Here is a 22292-nt window from a genome sequence, read left to right on the forward strand (position 1 = left end):
ACAGCAACCCTACCCCTCTCACCCCCACCAATTTTGCTTATCTTACAGATAATGCTGGCCATCATCTGTCTGCTTCTTTTCTTCTCTGCTCTGGACTCTTTCAGATGCTCCTATTCTCTCTTACCTATAATAAAAACCTTACCCCCAATCATGGAGCAGCCATTTGGATGGTTTCTTATTGGTCCCTTACTTACAGTATGGAGCTAAAAATTTAGGAAAATAAGTGGTTATGGGCAAAATAAATGCTGGTATGTGAGGAATTTATCCTCTAAAGTACATTCAGTGAATTCCTGATCCCTGGTACTACAAGATGTGACTATATTCAGAATAGAACATTTAAAGGGACAGAGAAAGTAAACTGGGCTCCTGGGGTTGGTGGAATCCAATCTCATTGGTGCTTTGTAAGTTGAAATTTGGAAACATAAAAAATACTTTGGACACCTGTACAACAAAGCAGAGTTAAGAACAAGTACCACAGGAGGACAAACAGACAGTGATACCACCCGCAAGCCACCAAGGAAGACTCCAGGGGAAGGCTACCATGGTAACACTTTGGTTCTTTTCTGTATTTTAAATTTAAGAATGTATTGTATTTAATACACTATTTATTATTTATCTTAAAAATATGGTGACTGGACAGACAGCTCAACAGTTAAGAGCACTTACTGCTCTTGTAAAGGACCAGAGTTTGGTTTCTAGCACCCACTAAAATGACTCATAGCTGTCTATTACTCCAGCTCAGGGGATCTGGCAGTCTCTAGTCTCTATGGCATCTGTACTCACATGCACATACTATATCCCCACAGAGACATAATAAAAATAAACATTTCTTTATGAATGACAAAATAATGTGCATTAGTGTAATAGAAACTTTATTTTATTCCTCCCTACATTATGGGTCACACATTTCTCATTTGCTTTGTGTTTTTGGTAGACCAGACTGCTTCATGCCTTGACCAATGATTATCCATTAAAGACTCTCTTCCTTGCCTTAAAGGGCACTGAATACCATTTTGCCTTTTCTCTAAATAGGATCCAGCACTATCTCCTTAGCCAGATACAAATATTGTTTAAAAAAAAAAAAAAAAACTCGCATGAGAGCATAAGAAATGCAGAATCCACCTCTTTGCATCCTGCTATTCAAATCACAACATGGAGTCAAAAGATGAACTCTCATCACTACACAGGTTGAAACAGTGAACAGCATGGTTATTAATGAGCCAGGCCTAAAACTCAAAAATAGACTGTTAGTATTATACACACGAAATTAACCTTGGGATAAACATCCTAGACAGCACGTGAAATAACAGAATAGAACCAACAGAAAACGGCCCTGGGGACATCTCCCAGGTAGAAAACATAGAATAAGCACGGGAAAAAAAAAACACAATCTTCTAATGATATCTGCTGTCAAGTTTCACTACATTAATTCTTATCCTTTGGCCAATTTCATCTGAGATAATTTCTAATGGCATCATGGAGGGAATAGAAAGGGAAGGAGGCGAGAAGATCTTTTCTTTCATTTGTTTAAATTTTTACATCATCCCAGAGCTAGAACATCCTTTTTCAGTTCATTTGCACTTTGAAAGGATTACACCTGCATCACTTACCATTAAATGGTACCACAGTGCAATTTACAAGCATGTCAGGGACAGAAGCATCCACTCCCTTCTTGATAAGGATTCAATGACTGTACACCTCTTAGCTATTAGAGTGAAAAATATTGTATGCACTGGCTAAAAGAATATGGAAGTAGATTAGGAGATGCCTCAGTCAGTAATGTGCTTGACACACAAACATGAGGCCCTGTGTGCAATCTTTACAGGCCATGTGAAAAAGAGAGTCATGGTCATTCATGCCCTTAATCCAAGCAGTGTGCCAAGAGAGGGAGATTCCTGAGGCTTGCCATCCAGTTACTTCCTTGGAGTCAGTGAGCTCCAAGTATTTTGAGAGACCTAGTCTTAAAAAGCATGGTAGAGAGAAGGGAAGACACCTGATACTCACCTTTGGTTTCTATGTATGTATGCACACATATGTACATACAAATAGATACATACACACACAAAAAAATAAAATTTAAAAATAGAGTATGTATAAATAGGAAATGATGCTATCAGTTTCAATGGAAGGTACTCAAACAACTTTGGAGGGTTTTCAGAACCATGCCATGAGCAGCTGGATGGGTTCTGGAGGGGAAACCTTCTGTTCCAGGGACCAAAGAGACTTCCTCATTCTTATAGGTTTCCATGCCTTGCAACATATCCTTAATTCCAGGAGTCAGGACATTTTTGATAAGAACTGGGGCAACAATTCAAGGTACCTTATGCTCTGGCTGTGGGGACTGCTCAGTCAGTGGGGTTAGAGGATTGGGAACCTGGGAAAGGTTGGGGGTGATGGGTCACTTGAGACTTGGCAGCAGAAGACTAGACTTGTCTACAGTGGCAGAAGGAGGGAGGGCATTCAGGCTAGACAAAGGGTTGGGCTTGGAACAGAGGCCTCTTGTGTAGGCCTTGCTCTCCACAGTAAGGGAAAAAAGTAAACTCTAAGGGCAACTTGAGGCCTGTTTGTACTCTCCAGCTCTGTCCGGAGCAAGACCATAGGAAGTGTGGCTTGAATTTGGGGAAGAGCAAACAGCAGCAGAGTAGAGGGCCTGTGACCTAACAGGGCAGGATGGAAGAGTGACTAGCCTGACAGAAATGAAGAGTCTGAAACAACAGACCACAAGAAATGGGAATTTCCCCAAGAATCTCATACTGGAAGAAAACAAGAGAAGACTGTCAGCCCGAGCGGAACAGAGGGGTGCTTGTCTCCCTCTAAGAAATATCACACAGTTCTAAGAACATGACAGACCCACTTTCCAGATGAGACTGGAACTAAGGAATAGTGTTTTAGGCAGACAGGACAATACTCTGCCCATGACTGCTTAGATGTGCATATCCCTGGTCCAGTAAATAAAGTTTAATTTTTCTTCAGGACATGGGAGATGGGCTTGAAGGGGCCACTGGATTTCTTTATCCCTCTTTCCAATGTGGCCACATTGGATAGATCTAGTGTTTCTGCTATGTCTTCTAATAATTCAGATGTTCCATTGGCTTCTCAAGGATGAGTAGTCCATACTTGACTTCCTGGAGCATATAGATATTGACCCCAAGTTTGGTAACAAAAATAGAATACTGTACCTATATAAAACAAGCAAGTGACAATTTCCTCAACAAACTCAGTAAAAAGTGTAATTGATTCATCATGGGACTCCTGTGAGTACAATATTGAGACACACAATTTGCAGGAAAGAGATCTGGATTGACGGTGAATTCACAGTGAATTAACAGACAATACACTATTAAACTGAAGACCCACTAGGTGCCTGTTTTTTTCTCCCCCAAAAAATCAAGCTAAGTCCCCTTATGCCTGCCACTTAGGACAAAGGACTGTTTGTGACCATTTGTGTCTGTGACTGTTAGAGAAGTCAGGCCTAAGAAGAAACTAAGGAGAGGGAAAGCTCCTCAGAACCAAAGGACTGCTTTGGACTACAGTCCCACCCAGTGTGGGACTCAATGCTCACCCCCATGACACATGGGATGTGGCTTCGTTTATGAAGTGTGAAATTTTCTCATCCACTGTAAATCTACAAAATTCTGACACTCCATCTGTTCCTGAAAATTAAGAGATCTGTCTCTGCCTTCAGAGCTCACCATCATCCTCCACATGACAGCTGTCTCTCCTAGGGCTCTCCTGTTCTGGATGGGAGTCTCTCCTTTCAAGGACTATGGCCATCATGCATTCTCTGCCTCTCTTCCAGTTCTCTGGCACTTCAGGGGATGACCATGGCTGTCCATGACTATGAAGGTCTCTCCTAATAAATCTCAGCTGAAGAGTGCTTGTATGTTAGCTTCTTTCTACAAACCTTTGTTCAGTCAGGCCACATTCACAAACAGCCTCTAAAATCCATTATTTTTGTTTTTATTCAGACCTTGAGAGTGTACTTGATACTAGTTAGAGCATCATTGACAATTTCTGATAATTATAACATTCTGTTTTCCTACTCATCTAGTTGGATTCTAGGAATCAATTTATTAATAGAATATGGAGGTATTAACACAAATGTTTAATCCTCTCTTACTTTACTGTATCAAATAAACAAAATCGCAGCACAATGCTAATGATGAACAGTGGCCAATAGCAGAACCATCTAACAAATCAATACATTGAGACACAGAACTAAAAAAAAAAAAAAAAAAAAAAAAAACTTGATAATTAGATAATTTCAGCTTTTAGCATTAATGCAATTATAAAAATTGCTCAGAATATACTCACTTAAATATTAGGCATACGAAGCTCATTTCTACAAAGAAACCAGAATTCTTAACCAGCATAGAACTAAGAGATGAAGATGTTGAACAACTCTTACTTGACTACACTATTCTGAGACTTTTTTCTGAGTTTATGCATTTCCTTCATTTGTTTATTTGTGTGTGTGTTTATATACACTGGTTACAGAACAACTTTCAGGAATAATCTTTTTCCTTCTACCTGGGGAATCAAGTTGAAGTCTTTAGGCTTGGCTATAAGCACCCTATCCACTGAGTTCTTCCTGATAATGTTTCATCTCTAAATAAATAGTCACCATATGGGACTCTACCTATAATTTCATGTTCTCAGTTGTTCTCACCTGTAAAAGAATTATGATACCTACTCTGTTCTTATCCCAGTATGTGAGAAAATTACTTTGTAGAAAAAAGAAGAAAATGTGCTATGAACTACACATTAAATAGGTGGGCATTATTTAAGTTCCCATATCATGTGTGGGATATTTCATATGCGCTAAAGGAGTTCCCATCACCATAGAAGACACATCACTGTGGTCCATGTGCAATGGTTCCCAGGGTATCAGCATTTAGAGGTAATAGATGTTATTTCTTACAGTTACCATCTTAGCATTGCATCAAGACTACAAGAAAAAAGCTTCTAAAATCCCTGATTTCAATGCTTGGCTCTTTGGTGTTCCTGTGGTTAGAATCTAGAATGAGCTCCAAAAGCCCAAGTGTCAAATACATGGTCCCCATTCAGGGACACCAGTTGGAGGTATTTGACTTCAAAAGCTATGGTCTAGAGAGAGCTCTTAGATTTACTGCAGTGTCATTTCAAAGTATTGTGAACTGTGACGTGGGAAGAACACAGAACAAAAGAGCTTGACTAGATATAAAACTCTTCAGATTCAATTCTGTATTCATTGATAATTATCCAGTAATTATTATAATAAGGAAAAATATACTGGCAGGTCATGATAGGTAATATTAGAAGCATAGAGCTTGATATAAACAAATAAATTCAATTTCATTTTAGGAAATAATTTTGTCCTGATTTTTGATTCTGAGGATGCCAGACATGACATATTCTATTCTTAGTTTTCTCCTATTAGGATAGGAACAAATTATGTGCACGCATGATTATCTAAGAATTAAACATAGGGGGTTGTGAAGATGGTTCAGTGGATAAAGACCTTTCTAGGCAATCATGGGGACTGAAGTTCAGACCCCTAGCACCCAGATAAAAAGGCAAGCCAGTATGGTGGCCTGCCTGTAATTCCAGGCTCTAGAGTCAAAGACAGGAGATAGATTTCAGAGAACAGATTCCCTGGGACAAACTGGCTAGGTAGACCAAACCTAAATCTCAGAAAGAGACCCTTGAGGAGGAGAGTAATGGGGAACGAAAGTTGATGCTATTCTTGAACCTCTCATATGTTCCCACATGTAGGTTCATCTATATGTATGGGAACATGCATATGTACATCACACATGTATGGTATCTATACATATTTAGAATGATGTATGTAAAATAAAGTAATGGTAGCTGATGTTAACTCTTATTAGCCTAAAAATACAAGTTCTGCTGGGAGGTGGTGGTGCACACCTTTAATTCCAGCACTCGGGAGGCAGAGCCAGGTGGATCTCTGTGAGTTCAAGGCCAGCCCTGGGCTACAGAGTGAGTTCCAGGAAAGGCGCAAAGATACACAGAGAAACCCTGTCTCGAAAAAAAACAAAAACAAAGACTACAACTTCAACAGGAAAATTATAAGGTCAAATAGTGAGGACATGTGGAAGCATCAATTTTCAGCATCATTCAGAAAAATCTAAAGAAATGAGAAACTGATTCACCTCTAAGGCTAAATTAATACATGTTGTAAGTGCTCAGATTATTTATGATAGTGTCTTTCTTCAATTCACTTTATTCTTGAAAACTTTTATGGTTGATTGATTCATTTGTTGTTGTAGTTGTTTTTCATTTTTGTTCATTCATTCATGCATTCTCTCAATATTCATGGGGCATGATTATTCTCCAATGAGTGTGTTAAGGCAACACAATACAAAGGAAAGAGTTGCTTGCTTAACAGATGGAAAAGTGAAGCACCGACTATTCTCTGCTTTGGTTATATATTAAAAACAAGGACATGCAGAGAATTATCTCAAAATATGTCTTTAAATAAAATACTACTAGACCTTCTTAAGTTGGGCGAAGACTGTGGCAGCATGAGCAAATATATATTGAGCCAAGATCAGAAAAGTGTCCTTGGCTAGGATCAGTTGGTTTCTTAACTAGAAGAGCCAGTTTCTGGTGGCTGTTGTGAGGGTAATGTCATGCAGTATAAAGTCTCAACATTTTTCCTTACAGCAGGCAAAAAGACACCAGAGAGAGAGGATCTGGGGGCACACTAAAGGACAGAAAGTCAAGCAGGAAGCAGAGTGGTAACCTAGAACAGAAGGACTTAGATAGGTCATCTGCTGTTACAGAACTTAGAGGCAACAAAATCAATCAAAAGAATCAAAAGATCAGGGTAAGGAATACAGTCCCATGACTTCAATGACAATCATACTATTGATTGATTGATATATTTACTTTTCTGTAACAGGATCTCTTGTATCCTAGACTGGCCTCACACTTACAATATAGCTCAAAGATCTCCTTGATTTTCTGATCCTTTCTCTTCTCATCCTGAGTGTTGGGCTTACAAGCCTGTACCATCAGTCTTGCTTTATGCAGCACCTAGGCTGGAAGCCAGGCCTCATGCATGCTATGAAAATAATTTATGAACTGAACTATATTTCTGGATATCACCAAGCTTTTCAGACCAAGAAAGATTTCTGTCTTTTTGTAGGCCAGTTCTACTGCACAAAACAGCAAGAAAGGAGATGCTATAGTTACTAAGTCATTCTTTATGACTTAAGTGGAAGAAGCCTGGTTGTTTTCTCCTCAGCAATATTTAACCCATGATTACTGAAAACACAATCAACTATTACAGTTTTAGAAAGGGAAACCATTTCATCACTAGAAAATAGAGTTTACTCTTAGGAGGAAAAAGTGTGTCCTTCAATTCCAAGCAATTTCACTCAACTCCCCATGCAGTGGAATTTTTCAGTTAAAAAGAAAAATGAATTAATGCCACTTTCAAGAAAGTTCATGTGAGGGTTGGGGATTTAGCTCAGTGGTAGAGTGCTTGCCTAGCAAGCGCAAGGCCCTGGGTTCGATCCTCAGCTCCACATACAAAAAAAGTTCATGTGAATGGAGATGATCATATTAGGCAAATATAAGAAAAAGCTTGAAAAAAACACCTTTATGCTTGCTATTGTCTATATGTTTTTAGCATAAAGTTCTAGAAATGATTATATTCATTAATAGAAATTAAAGAATACATTATTGGTTTACATGTGATATATTCTGCACAATTTCTGATAACTGATAGCTTAAAACTGAGGAGTTGGAATAAAGTGCGTTAATATGTAATGCAAGCAGTATCTAAAGGCAGAAACAGGAGTCAGAATGAAATACCTGCTTGCAGTCCCTGCTTCAGCAAGCCAGAACGTGGCAATGTTAAGTCAATGAGTCTGACTCTACTACTTCATCTGATCTCACAGTAACCACCTACTAAATAACTTTATAGGTCCTATATCACACATTTCATATTTATACTGTTGGATTTAAATGTGTTAAATATCACTATCTTTAATAAAAGCATGATTATACTTACAACCTATTAAGCACCATCTGAAAGTGTTTATGTCCCAGATAACACTATGATTTTATACAATTTATTAAACAAGTATGATTATATTTAGAATTTATTAAACACTAAGTGCAAGCATTTATGCCCAGACACTTTCATTTTGTATAAATATTATGCATATAAAATGCATTACACACTGTGCATATGTAAGGACACACTATTAGTCCCAATTTGTTTACAATATAGCAGTAGCTTAGAACCATTAAGCAGTGTATTGGAAAGCCTAAGACCTCCAATTGGAAGCCAGTCTCAGCCAATGTATTTACTACTGTGCCTCTTAAAAGAAACTGAGGTGGTCCTTTCCAATGCAACAGATTTTTAAATCAACTTCTTGATTTAAGGTTTGCATCCTTATGTGGTCAAAATCAACTAGATGAAAGGACAAGTTTGAAGCCAAGAAGATCAAGTTAGCATCCCTCATCAAACAGAAAACATCTGAAGGTCTGGTCTGCTTTCCACAGTGAGCACCTCTTCTCTGCAGCAGGGAGGTATGGAAGCATGAGTAACTGCCTCCATATCCATTTGAATAAAGGAAGCACACCCCAGATACAATGTCATTCCTTATCGTCCATCTTAAAGGTCATGGTACCCTGAAGGATGCCTCCTAGGGTCTCTTTCTTGAGGAAACTTTAATTTTTAGTGGATTTGAGACAACAACAAGGACAACAAAATCCCTATTACCAAAGGACAATGTGACTGTGATACAGGATTATACTTCTAGACAACCTGTCACTGTTTTCAGTTTTGCTGGGCCTGCTCATAGGAGAAGAGGGGGAGAAGAGAGTCATGGGACCCTTATCCAAGCCTTTAGTCACACTTACCAGTTACATGCCATTCTGTTCCAATTGTATTGGCATAGAGTGTTGGGGAGGGACTAGAGTATATAGGTTGGGAGGGGTGAGGGGAGAGCAGCTACATGAAGTCATCAAACCTGCTGGGAATAGACTTTCCTGAGTGGCTGCTTTAAGGCTGTGGTAATTTGAATATAATTGGTCCCCATAATCTCATAGGAAATGGCACTATTAGGAGGTGTGACTTTGTGGAGCGGGTATGACCTTGTTAGAAAGTGTGTCACTGTGGGGGAAGACTTTGAAGTTTCCTATGCTCAGGATAACACCCAGTGTGTCAGTCAATTTCCTGTTGCCTACAAGATGCTGGACTACCAGCTCCAGCAACCTGTCTGCCTGCATGCTGCGATGCTCACCCCCATGATGATAATGGACTTAACCTCTGAAACTGTATGCCAGGCCCAATTAAATGCATTTCTTTATAAAAGTTGCCATGGTCATGGTGTCTCTTCACAGCAATAGAAACCATAACTTAGAAAAAGATCACCTATGCTCCTTCCCTAAATCCCTCCCCCATTGCCCTGTAAGTAAACCTAATGAATTCATTAAATCCTCCTGGAAATGGAGAAAGTCATATGTAAGTTTGTTCTGAGATATTAGAAGGAGGAGTAGATGTTATTTATGTATCTCCAAGGGAAATTATTATAATAACAGTGACTAACACAAAAAAAGTGCTAGATTTTCCAAGATTTTCTTATTTTAGTGTGATTAGTAATTTCCTCAATATATCATATGCATAGAAGAAAATTGGTGAAAAGGAGGAGCAGAAGAATTAATAAAGAGCAAATGAAAGGTGTCTGAGAAAGCCACCACTAGGATTGCAGATCCTCTGGCTATGAGGCTCAAAAAACTGTCTGGATCTCTCAATGTCTATATAAAATATCCCCAGTGTGATAATGGTACACATTTGTAATCCCAGAGTTGGGAAGTAGAGAAATATAGGTCCCTGAGGCCAGCTGGTTGGCCAGCTCACACACACACACACACACACACACACACACACACATACACAGAGTGACAAATTAGTTACATAATAAAAATACCGAAATAAAGTCAGGGCAAACCACCATTCCAAGTATATGAATCATATGTATTCATGGAGCACATTGGAGACATGGGACAAAGCATGTAATCCATTTCACTTAACCTGTAAAAGGGGCACATCATATGCTGAATTACCATGAGGAAGTTCAGTCACTTTCCTAAAGACCTGCAGCAAGTAAGTGGCAAGCTAGACTTTAAACAAAAGCAGGGTAAGCTCCAGAAGAGTCGTCCTGTATATACTGTAAACAAAGACACTTTTATATTTTCATATGCCTGTTAAGGCCCTGAACATAATTCGGGATAATATAAAGCACAGTGGATCAATATGCTACCAGGCTTCACAGTAAATCAGTGATTAATAAGCTTCAGGCACTCACGGATCCATCAGCATGACATCATTTACTACAAGATGCTAAGGATCACCATGCTGAAGTCAGTACCATCCTGACCTCACAAAAAAAGTATGAATAATTTCAGTTGTAAGGCTCAACATTCTAAAACTCAGGTTTCCTAAACACAGTCTTGCTTTCTCTGGCCACAAGTCAAGGAATATGAAATAAAAGGGTAACACAGACATAACCAATTACTATGTTTGTTGTTGCAAAAATACTGATTGGGATCACAGTGCTTCAATAATCACTAAACAGACATACACAAACCAGTGTCACCATTCCCAGTAACAGAATCAGATTCATTACAGGATTGAAGATGTACCAAAAATTTAAACATTCTCACACAACATTCAGTGATGGTCTCCATAAAAAACCCATATAAATGACAGCTCCAAATTTTGGTGAAGACTTTTCAGCTTTCTGATTGACACAAACTAGAATAACCTTGGAAGAGAGTCTTAATTGAGCAATCATCTGGCTCATGTTGGCCTCCGGACCTGTCTATAGGGGATAGCACTGTTTGTTGATTGATGTGGGAGTCCCATTCCATCGTGGCAATACCATTTCCTAGGTAAGGGTTTTGCACTGAATAATAGTGGAGAAATTCAGCAAAGCATAGACAAACAAGCAAGCACATATGGATGGATTTCTCTCTGCTTTTGACTTTGGATGGGAAACAAGTAGCTGTTTGAATGATGGCTGTTATTTGGACTTATTACCCAAATAAACCATTTCTTCCCTAAGTTGCTTTTCCTCAAGATACTTTATCCCAAAAGCAGAAATGAAATTAGGACACTAGTTAAACAAGAATAATTCTATTGTTCATTTAATAAAGCTGTCATCTGAAGCACAAGCACATAATTATGAAATCTTTAGATCCATTTATTTCGATAAAAAATAAAATACTTACATTATTAAGAGAAGAGCATACTGGTTTTTCTCCATAAAATCTTTGGGAAAGGACAACTGTAAAGGAAGTTCTTTTAGAGAAAGAGCAAAATATTAAAGACGGAGAGTCATTTAAATGTAAAAATATAAGATTCAGAGAAAGCTGTTCTTGCAGGATGTAGCATGCACCAAACTTTACCATAGTCATCAATGTGAAGTATTCTAATCTCTGACTTTGCGAGCTTCTTCTTCTGGATGGTTTCTTTCATCAGAGAGTTGCTTTCCAAGATGAAATACTCTGGAAACCAGAAAAGAAATATTTGTGAATCACTCATCCATAAGGTTCATCCACATCATACCCGCAAGGTTCAGGGACCATTGTGGGAGATGGGAAAGAAAGACTGTAAGAACCAGAAATCAAGGTAGCCCCAAATGAAACAGTGTCATGTGGACATGACAGATGACAGAAACCACTGCTCTCATGAACTCACAGTCTTGGTGAGTTTCTGGACAAGGTCAACCAGCGAACATTCCAGTGGTGAGGGGCTCAAAAATGCCCATTCATACATAGCCAGGGAGCTACTGACTGCAAGTGGGGAGAAAAGTTTTTTTCAAAGGTGTGGCCCTGGATAGTTGATCATGCTCTAGTGGATATCTCCACACCCAAGAGTACTCCACACTTTATGAGTTACATAAAGTGATCTTTGTGGATTCTAGAATAAGAAAAGGGCATGAAGTTGAAGGGAGTACATGAAGAGTAGGAGCTGGAGTTGAGTTAAGGAGAGAACTAGTTAAGTTGAGTATGGTCAATTCTTCAATCATAAAACCTTACACCAAGCATTCTGCAAACCCAAAGTGGCATATGAGCAACTATCGTTTATTCAATAACCAGGAATCAATCCACTATCACAAAATGTCATCAGGTTGCTACTACTTGTCAGGTCTCATGGCATGCACTGAGGGAGATTTCTAGTTTGTCTCCTAAATTACTACAAAGGTTTTCCAACTGAACTTCCTCATTTCAGTGAATTTCTTCCCATTTGTTCCAGTACATCAGAGTTACCATTTACATTTCAAAATCAAAGTCTTATCATGTTACTATTCTCCTTTAGGGTATTTAAAAGATTAGAAAAGTATCTAACAATAAATGAGATAAAATTTGAATCATTTAGATACCAATATAAAAACTCAGAAGGAGAACAAAATGTAGTCAGTATGAACAATGCAGAAATGACCTACACAATATCAGTCTCAAATGAGAATGTTAAAATTATAGCCCAACTGTTCAATAAGCTGGAAAAAGCACAAAATCATATTCCAAAATTAAACATGCCAAATATGAGATATGTGGTAATTATAGTCTAAGAGCAAAAAATTTTCAAATGATGCCAATAGAATATGAGGTGCTGCAGAAGACACTGATGAACTGAAAATATAACAAAAACCAAACAATCAAACAAAAATTTAAAATTTGACTGATGGTCTTGGGAGAAGGCTCAGCAGGTAAAGATGTATGTCCTCAAGTCTTAGTAGCTAAGGCTGATTCTAAGAACCTATGTGGTAGAAAAAGAGGGTAAGTTGTCTCTGACCTGAACGTATGTGCTGTGTGACATTAGAATGCCACACAGTAAACAAATAAATGTAATTTATTTTTTTTTAAATTGATTGACTATGAAAAGCACATAAGTAACTTGCTAAATTTTACTTATTTTTTGTTTAATATAAAAATGCATTTGGGGAGACTTTACACACTAAAATAAGTGTGTGTGTGTGTGTGTGTGTGTGTGTGTGTGTGTGTGTATTTGTATATAGATATCCCAGACATATACCATAGCTTTTAGTTTAGGGGCCATATGTTTTAACTAGATTCAGTCCTAGGTATTACATCAATGTTATTCTAAGTATTTTAAACTATTTTTAAGCTTTACCATGTTTTATAAGATATTTGAATAAATATCTATAATCATGGTAATTTAGCTCATCTTAATAGTTTGCTTTGTGATATGTAGGTTTTTGCTTATTTTTAAATATCTTCTCATATAAAACTATGTCTTCTGCAAATAAAGGATAAAGGCAATTTTGCTATTATTATGTTTGTCTTTGTCCTGTCTGAGACTTAAAACAGAATGTTGTAGAGAAAGGATTGTAGAAAGCTAGCTTGCCTCTCTTGATCACACAGAAGCATCTGTCTTTCAGTTTTACACATGATGCCAGCTATAGTATTTTTTGGATACCATCATCAAATATAAGAATTCCCTTTACATATTTTGTAGTGCCCATTTGAAATTGTTATGATTGTATTATTAAATGTTTGTCAAATTTATCAAATGTTAATTTTCTAAATCCTTTGTGATTCTCATTCTAAATATTGTGGAATGGGTAAAAATTTTATAATGTTAGCAAACATCATAAGATGTTAGTCTCTAAGTGTAATATCTAGTAAACTAGTTTTATAAGTAAATTCCTGAGAATTTTTTTCTTTTCTTTTTTCTCTCTTTTATTCGTGTGTGTGTGTGTGTGTGTGTGTGTGAGCGCGCATGCCTATCTATCTTGTAGAAGCCACAGAACAACCTCATTTGTTTCCTCAGGTACAGTCCACCTTTGTGTTGTTGTTTGAGACAGGGTCTCTTATGGTCCACGTGGTCTCTTATTGGCCAATGAGCTCCAGGGATCCTTCACATGCTCAGACTTGAATTAAGTGTGACCTCACAATGCTCTGCTTTTCTTAAGACAATTCTGGGGACTTAACTCAGGTCCCTGTGCTGGCAGGTAAACACTTCACCAAATGAGTCTTCACCCAGGATTGTTTTTGAAATTTTATTTGATTTGATTCTGAATTTGGAAATTAGGTAATAGATGGTATAGGTGTTCTTCTTTTCTTGGACAGGGTCTCATTATGGATCCACGCTGGATTTGGACTCTTTTTGCAACCTAAGTTTATCTCCAGTCTACTGTCCTGCTTCTGTCTCCCTAGGATTAAGTGTGTGTACTACCATGTATGCCTTGGTCTCAATTTTCGGGAACAGCTTGTGTAAGCTTGGTGGTACATTAATTAAGCATTGTGTGAAATACAGGAGTAAAGGCTTTTATTTTCTATTTGCATTTTAAATATATGGTTCCATGACATGTGGTTTGTCTGATGAGACTCATGTAGTTACATTTTATCTCTCTTATGTGCAATGGGGTGGATCTCACCCTTTTCTATTGTTGATAATTTTCCCCCTATCATGGACTTTCTGCAATTTGATTTTTCTGTTCATCAATGTGTTTTTTAATTAGGATTTATCTTACTTGTATTTTCTTCATTTTATATTTTTAATAATATTTTTTGTCATTTCTGAGTATTACTTTGTAATCTATTTTTACAAGTCCCGTTGCCTTTCTGATCACAGCCACATGCAGATACTGGCCCATCACCAACACAAGTTCAATGATGGATTTCACTTATTTTTATGTAGTAGTGGAAGGTTTTGGTTTTATTTAATTTTTTGCTAATAATTTAAATCTGCAACTTTCAATACTTACTTGGATCGTATCACTCTGCATTCTGTTTTCATTTCAAATATTTTGTATTTGTTTATTTTCTTTATAAAACCACATCCTATGTGTAGTATTGACCATCCTTGCATTTACTATAATTATCTACTTACCGTGCTGCTGTTGTTTGCTTTTCTGTGGAGCCCAATGCCTCACACATGCCATGTGAGTGTTCTTCCATTGGGCTCCATCCTCCGCTCAGAAATCAAGACAAATGGTCACATTCTACCACAACCAATTAATTTCTATGATGGATCTATCAAGTTATTCTATTATCAATAAAAACTTGGGAGTAAATATTGGGATGCAAATCTGTTAGGTCAAGAAAGCAGCAGACAAATGATGGGCTGACTCTTTCTCTCCACGTCCCAGATGGAAAAGACCAAGAAGTCTCCCTAGGCCTCTCCTTTTCTCTTCCTGTACCTCTCTATCTGGCCCTCCAAAATCTCCATGGCTCAAACCAGTCGGCCAGTGGTAGACTCTGCCCCTTGATTCAAGGTTTAACCTTACTGGCAGAATGGGATGGTCAGTGCAAACAAATATTCCACCACATTTCTGTTTATTCAATTGAGTTATGATTTCTATGTATGATCCCATTCTCAACAAATTTCTGCTTCTTAGATATTGTTCTCAATAACAAAGATTGCGGAGAATGTGCCATCCGACCTTCCTAAAACTCAACTACCTTGTGGTATTTAAATTCTGTAATATTTTCAAAGAAGTAATCAAAAATATTTCATAATAAATATTTTTTGAGCTGAGTATATTTTAAAATGTGAATCCATATTTCAAAATTTTAATTACATTTCAAGTGAGATATTCAGTGGCCCATGTATGTAGGCATGTGCATACCAAGGCACACACATGAAGATCAGAGGACTTTTGAGAGTTTCTTCCACCTTGTGTGCCTGGGGACTAGAACACATGAGCTTGGCAATAAGTACTTTTGCTCACTGGACAGTCTCACTGGCCCTAGAAATGCAAATTTTTACCTTCTACAGTTCACTAACATTAACTATTTGTTCTCTAAACACTAGTATTTAGGCACATTGAATAGATAAAACAATTGCTTTTTGCATGTACAAGGTGCCAACGTCACTTGACAATGCTAGTGCAAATGACATGACATTAAAGTTTATTAAGTTTTTATCTTTATGCCTCTAAATACATATTATAGCTAATATTTTGCTTTATAAATGTGCACTAGTTTATTGTACTACAATTAATAATTAAGTAAATGAATACAAACATCAAGGGGGACCAATGTGGGTGTATTATAGTAGTAATTTTATATGGCTTATTATAAATCACCAGTGGGGGAAAACATAATTACAAGTAAACTAATTACATCACTATAACAGCAGTTGGGATTTTTCTATTAAATTAAATGGAATTAATTTACCCATGAAATAAATATCTCTCTATGAGCACAGAAAACTAAACTGTAGTTAAAAAATAAATTTAAGAAAGATTTAAAACATTTCAAAATAATATTGTCACACCATAAATTACAATAAATTTAGAAAATAGGTTTAGTAAAAATGACTTGTTCTCAAGAGATGATTTAAAGGTGAGGTAACCCTAAGACATTCAGTTGAGTGTGAAGATAAGGGAGCAAAGAGAAAATAATGAGAACATAAAATTGTGAAGGGAATGAAAAAGAAGATGATAAAAATTGAGAAAAGAATTAAAAGGCAGCAAGGGAAAGAGATGGAAGACAGAAGAAAGGAAATAGGGAGGTTGGAAAAAAGAAACAAAGTGAAAGAAACAGGCAACAGGGAAGGAACAGGCAGCGGGGACAAAGGAAGTGACATGATTTACCTACCACAATCATGGAGGAGCTTAGCCCCCCAAATCACACATTAATGGGATTCAGAGGACAGAAAATGGTGTTTAAGGGGAAGCCTCCATAATGGAATGCTAATGGCTGTAAGCAGAGGAAAGACAGACAGACAGTCAGACAGACTATTGCCTGGTTTTTCTATGGGACGCATTGCTTGCCTACAAACTGACAACAAAAGTGGCCCACACCCAAGCCTGGAGCTATGGGGTGTATCTGCCTTGGATGCATCTGTGTGAATATGGACAGGAAAGAGGAAAGGATGTTTCAAACATTAACCCATATGTAGGGATGTGATATTTATGTCACGTCTGAAGTCCATGGATATTTTAATGAAACATTTCTTTTTATTATATGTGGAATGCATGTTCCGTATAGAGCATTTTGAAAATATTAAAACCGAAACAACAACAAAATTGCTTGAAAGGTTACCATGTGAAATTGAAATCTCAGAATATCTGAGACAGTTACCTTGTATCTTGCTTTGTTTTTGAAATAGAATCTTGTGATCCCAGTTAACTTTGATCTCACTATGTAGCTTAGGATGACCTTGAACTTCTGCTCCTCTTGCTTATATGTCCAGAGTGCTTGGATCAGATGTATGAACCACCACACCCAGGTTATGTGGTGCCAGTGATTGAACTTGGTACTTTGTGTATGCTAAGAAGGTGTCCTAACACTTTAGCTTTATCTTCTTGCAATTTTATATAATTTAAGATCATTGATATCTTTATTTTACAAATGTATATTCAGATTTATTTCTTAGCTTTAATTACCAAAAGGAAAAAGAAGATAGAAAAAATTTGAGGCTGCTGATTTTATAATCCTTTCTCTGTATATTTTTAATGGATGACTATAAGAGCCTCTTCCTATAGTCATTAGTAAAGTAAAACTTTTGTGTTATTAATTTCTTAGGAAAGATATTGGCTGATGTTTTATTTACTCTGTTTTCCATTGGCTTCTATGTTGGTTAAATAGTCTTGTTTTACTTTTTCCAGTTTTCTTCTCATGCCATATTTTACTTCATGTGGCCCAGAGCATAGTTAAGCCTGTCTCATATATAATTTTTTTTTCAACTCCAGTCCCACTTGCCATTAAATAAAACCATGGTCTTCCTAAATAATTATCCTTTAAAAGAAAAGCAAGCATTTGACCTCTGTCTATCCAGCCAACTAAAAATTGTACTTCTTGATCATGAGGCAGGCAATCACAGTTGACTTCTTGGTGGGAATATTAGCAATATTTACTAACTTACCCAGAGAAATATTCTGTAATTGCCAGTGATATTATAAAAACAAAGCTTTGTAACAATAGAATAAAATTTAATCCATATCTCATCGAGAATGTTCTTTGAGTCATCTTTTGACAGAGGTCCAATATGCAATGTGACACTAAGAGCCGTCAACTATCAGATGTCATAGGTCATAAAAATATCTCTTATTGTAAACGTATTTGTCCTTTTGTTCCAATGAAAGTGATCCTCAGAGCTCTTAACTTCCATGTTTCTTCTCTCAGAAGGTGATGATGGAATCATTTCATACATTGATTTTGTATATACAAAATTAAAGATTCTCTCTATTTGGATAACTCAACTGAAGTTGTTATAACTGTCTTTGCTTGGATGCTGCATTCATAAATAGGATTTCCAAAACTGATGCTCTGATTACTGAAATGCTTAACATTAAGTGAAGGCATGGGCTGATTTTAGACATTTGCTATTTCTATGAATTATGCATATTATAGTATTTAATCAAAGTAGTAAGTAGGTGATTCCAATTTAATTCAATATAGAATATCTTAACTCTTACACACATTGCTAACAACTCTATATACATGCAGAAATAAAAGGATTATCACTGTCAAAAATTAATTATCTTTGCTACAAGTAGTGAACATATTCAATCACATAGCACATCTCCTTTAAGATATATTTTGAAGATGAGGATAAAGGAACAATGAAAAATTGAAATAAATGCTGAGCTATCTTTCAGCCATACAAGAAAACAACACAAATTTAGGATCTATCTTTGTAGGAGCAGGCAATGAATCTCTGTATAGTACAACTGAATGAGCCTGGACTGCCTTTCTTTTCTTGGAATGGCACATGTCCTCCAGTTTTACATATTTCCATCTATAGCCCCATCTAATGAAGATTGCTACTTCAGTAAATGTGACTCAGGATAAAACCCTGACAGAAAAGTATTCTAGGCTTAGGCTGCGTCATTTGATTTCTGGCTCTATTAAGTATTAATAAAGCTCTGTCCAAGTCATTTAATCTCAAGGTGACTCAGTTTCTTTATATGGAAAAGGAAATGATAAAAATAGTTATCTCAGGATGTTCTCTGACTCAAATGAGTCCTACACATTTACTATTAAGATTATATTGCTTACAGGGCTGAAAAGATGGCTCAGTGGTCAAGAACTATTGTTTTTGCAGAAAACCTGAGTTCAGTTCCCAATACCTAAATTATGTAGCTCACAACCACCTGTATGTCTGCCTCTAGAGGATCTGGCACACTCTTCTGGCCTCCATTGGCATTTGCACCCACACAGCATACATTCACATCCACATGAATAAAAATAAAATTAAAATATTATACAGCATATGATAAATCATTGGAGCATAAGAATTCTGACTTTGTAAATGTAGGAAACAAAAGAAGAAAACAAAGATGAAAGACAGGGATGAAAAAGGAATATAATACAAAAATTCATTCTAAGATAAGCTCAACTGGGGACTGGAAAGATGGCCCAGCAGTTCAGAATGCATACTGATCTTGCAGAGGACCTGGATTTTCTTCCTAGTACTAATACTGGACAGATCACAACTGACTGTCAGTCCTGTTTCAAAGGATCTAGTGCCTTCTTTTAGCCACCATGGGTACTTCTGCACTCATATGGTGTAAATACATATGCACTAGGTATACAAACACACATATGTAGACATAAAATAAAAAATGAATAAATAAATCTTGAAAAAACACTGACGATTATATACTTTCTCATCCACTCTATTTCAAGTTGTTAAATTCAAAATCATCTTATCAGTGAAAATCTAGCCTTTACAGTATTATTTAATAACAGGGGTGGACAGTCAAAAATATAGTTGGGTGAATATATAAATGAATAATCAAGAATATTCACACATAAATACATGTATGTGAATGTACATAATGACATTTGCATATCTGGTACAAATAAGATAAAATAAATCACATAAAATATTTTATAATTTTTCCAAATATTTTATGACTATCTCCAAGCTTCATATTACATTAACCAATGGATTAAAATATGTTTTCTGTTTCCAGAAGAAAAAAGGAGAAACTCATGCCCCTTACCCCCAAGGCAAATAAGCAAATAATATTTTCAATATAGAGATATATTTATGACCTATGAATCATGATAATCTCTATAAAAGGTGTGTTATAGAACATAACCTACATGAGGCTCAAAAATTATCCATAAACTCAAAGGCAAACAGGAGGGAATGGACATAGGTTTCAATCTTTCTTTGTTGGTTGTAGATAAAGCAGGTATCAAGAACTAACTTAAGCTGTAACATGATCAAACCACTACCTTTACAGTTTTATTAATATACCATAAAATCAACTTGAAGGCCTCTAAAAACATTATTTATGTTAAAGAACCCTTTGAAGAAGGTTACAGAGTTCATAACACCCAGAATTAAAACAAACAAGTGAACAAACAAAAAGAAAAATGTTCCTATGATCAAGACCCAGCAAAATTTCCCAAGATGTCCTCCTTGGCACTCACTTGATGGGTTGTCTGTACTGTGGAGGCTGACCACTGGGACCCTTGGACCTGGAATTTAAAAACACACACACACATATATATATAGGTTTTTAAAAATCATGTAAGGTGTCTGGGAAGGTGGCTGAATGGACAAAGGTCATGTTTATGACCTAAGTTATGCTTATTATCAAGACCATGTGGCAGAATTCTTTTTTTTTTTAAATGGAAGTACTTTACATCTAAAAATACAAGAACCCAGAATCAACATAAACATAATTTATGCCACTCATTACATTTCAAGGGGATGTATGTATGTATTTCATATCTGAGAAGTACACTACTACATTAAAGGAAAAAACGAGGTTTTTTTAATATGTCCTTGCAAGTTTTCTCTAAACACATCCATGTAAGAGTATGGCATGATGTCAAGAGACAAAAGAAAAAGTAAGGGGCAGAGCCACTGCTCAAGGAGGCAAGCTCACATAACTCCCCAAATCCTTGTATGCATGGGTATGGGTAGTCAGTGCTAGCAGGTCAATCTGTGTGCAGGTAGAGATTAAAGGACAACCTTGGGCATGAATCTTCAGTTGCCACTTTTTTTTAATTATTCTTTTAGATAATGTCTCTCGCTGTCTTGGAATTTTCCAAGTAGGTGAGACTGGATATCAGCCAGCTCCAAGGGTCTGTCTGTCTGATTCTCTTCCCCAGCACTGGGATTAACAATGCATGCTTTCATACTGTACATGTTTTCTTCAGTGTGATTTCTAGGACCCAAATTCAGGTCCCTGTTCTCACAAGGAAAGCATTTTACCAATGGGGTTGCCCCCTTGCCACCATTGATCCTAAATCTCTTAACAATAAAACTACTGTTTAGGAGGAAGGCAGATGCTGGTTTTTTTTTTAAATAGACAGATTGTTATTGTGCAATGATTTTGTCAAAATAATTGTCTACCTCTTTAGATTCCACAGGTTCAAATGTCCCTATAGATTCTATATCCACTTAAATTCCTAAATATTTCTATTTGAGGGAACTGGAGAGATGGCTCATAAGTTAAGGGCATATATTGTCCTTGGAAGAACCTAGATTCAGTTTCCAGCATCCAAATTGAGAAACTCACAATGACTTACCCCAGCTCCAGGAAATCTGGAGCCTTTTTCTGGCCTTCTCAAAATGAAATAAGCATCACATCAAAGCAAATATCCAATTTATAAACACCTATTAACAATGAAACTATTTAAACCAAGTATATGCAGTGGATCCCACTAAAAAGCATATACTATCTAACCTTCACAGAATAACAAGAAATGTTGATTCATGGGACTGAAGCTGGCATCAAAATATGTGCAATCATCTTTCATAAAGTTGCATGAGATGCAAACACGATTCAACAGTCCCTCGGTAGAAGCACTGGGAAAATAAAACAAAAAATGAGAAATAATGTTAATATAGACACTTGAACTTCATGACATCAACATTTAAATACAGTAAAAAAAAAATGCCTCACAGCTCCCATAGAAATACTTTCTAACTTGTGATTCATCCAACATGCAAAACCATACTTCATTACTAAAGTTATGACATATACATTTTTCTTCTGGGGATAACATTAAAATTATATGTGTGCATATAAGTTGTATGTGCATATAATTATAAATAAATTCCATGGGATTCAGATAATTTGTTGTTAACTCCATTTTCCCGTTTAATATTTATTTCATTTTTATTTATGTGTATGCCTAGGTGTATTTGCACATGTATGTGCCTGACGAGTCCAGAAGAGGATGTCTGGGTGCTGGGAACTGAACTCTGGTTCTCTGCAAATGCAGTACAGACTCTTAACTGCTGAGCTATCTCCAGCCCCTACATTTTCTTCATAGGTATTTGCATGTACAGTCTTTTAAGAGAACTTCCTCATAGAGTCACAGAT

General features: G+C 36.7%; 1 protein-coding gene across 4 annotated transcripts in view; it reads right to left on the reverse strand.

Moving 5' to 3' along the window:
- Positions 1 to 22292, reverse strand: part of Dpp10 (dipeptidyl peptidase like 10) — a 1497630-nt gene that overhangs the window by 23644 nt on the left and 1451694 nt on the right. For all 4 annotated transcript variants that reach the window (XM_036202538.1, XM_036202540.1, XM_036202537.1 and 1 more), the window contains 4 exons: positions 21651 to 21772; positions 20386 to 20433; positions 11431 to 11529; positions 11254 to 11323 (listed from right to left, as the gene is read on the reverse strand). In XM_036202538.1, the coding sequence (XP_036058431.1) occupies positions 11254 to 11323; positions 11431 to 11529; positions 20386 to 20433; positions 21651 to 21772 (339 nt within the window). The remainder of the gene's footprint in view (positions 1 to 11253; positions 11324 to 11430; positions 11530 to 20385; positions 20434 to 21650; positions 21773 to 22292) is intronic.

The sequence above is a fragment of the Onychomys torridus genome, chromosome 11 (assembly GCF_903995425.1).
Source record: "Onychomys torridus chromosome 11, mOncTor1.1, whole genome shotgun sequence".
Taxonomy (NCBI): Eukaryota; Metazoa; Chordata; class Mammalia; order Rodentia; family Cricetidae; genus Onychomys; species Onychomys torridus.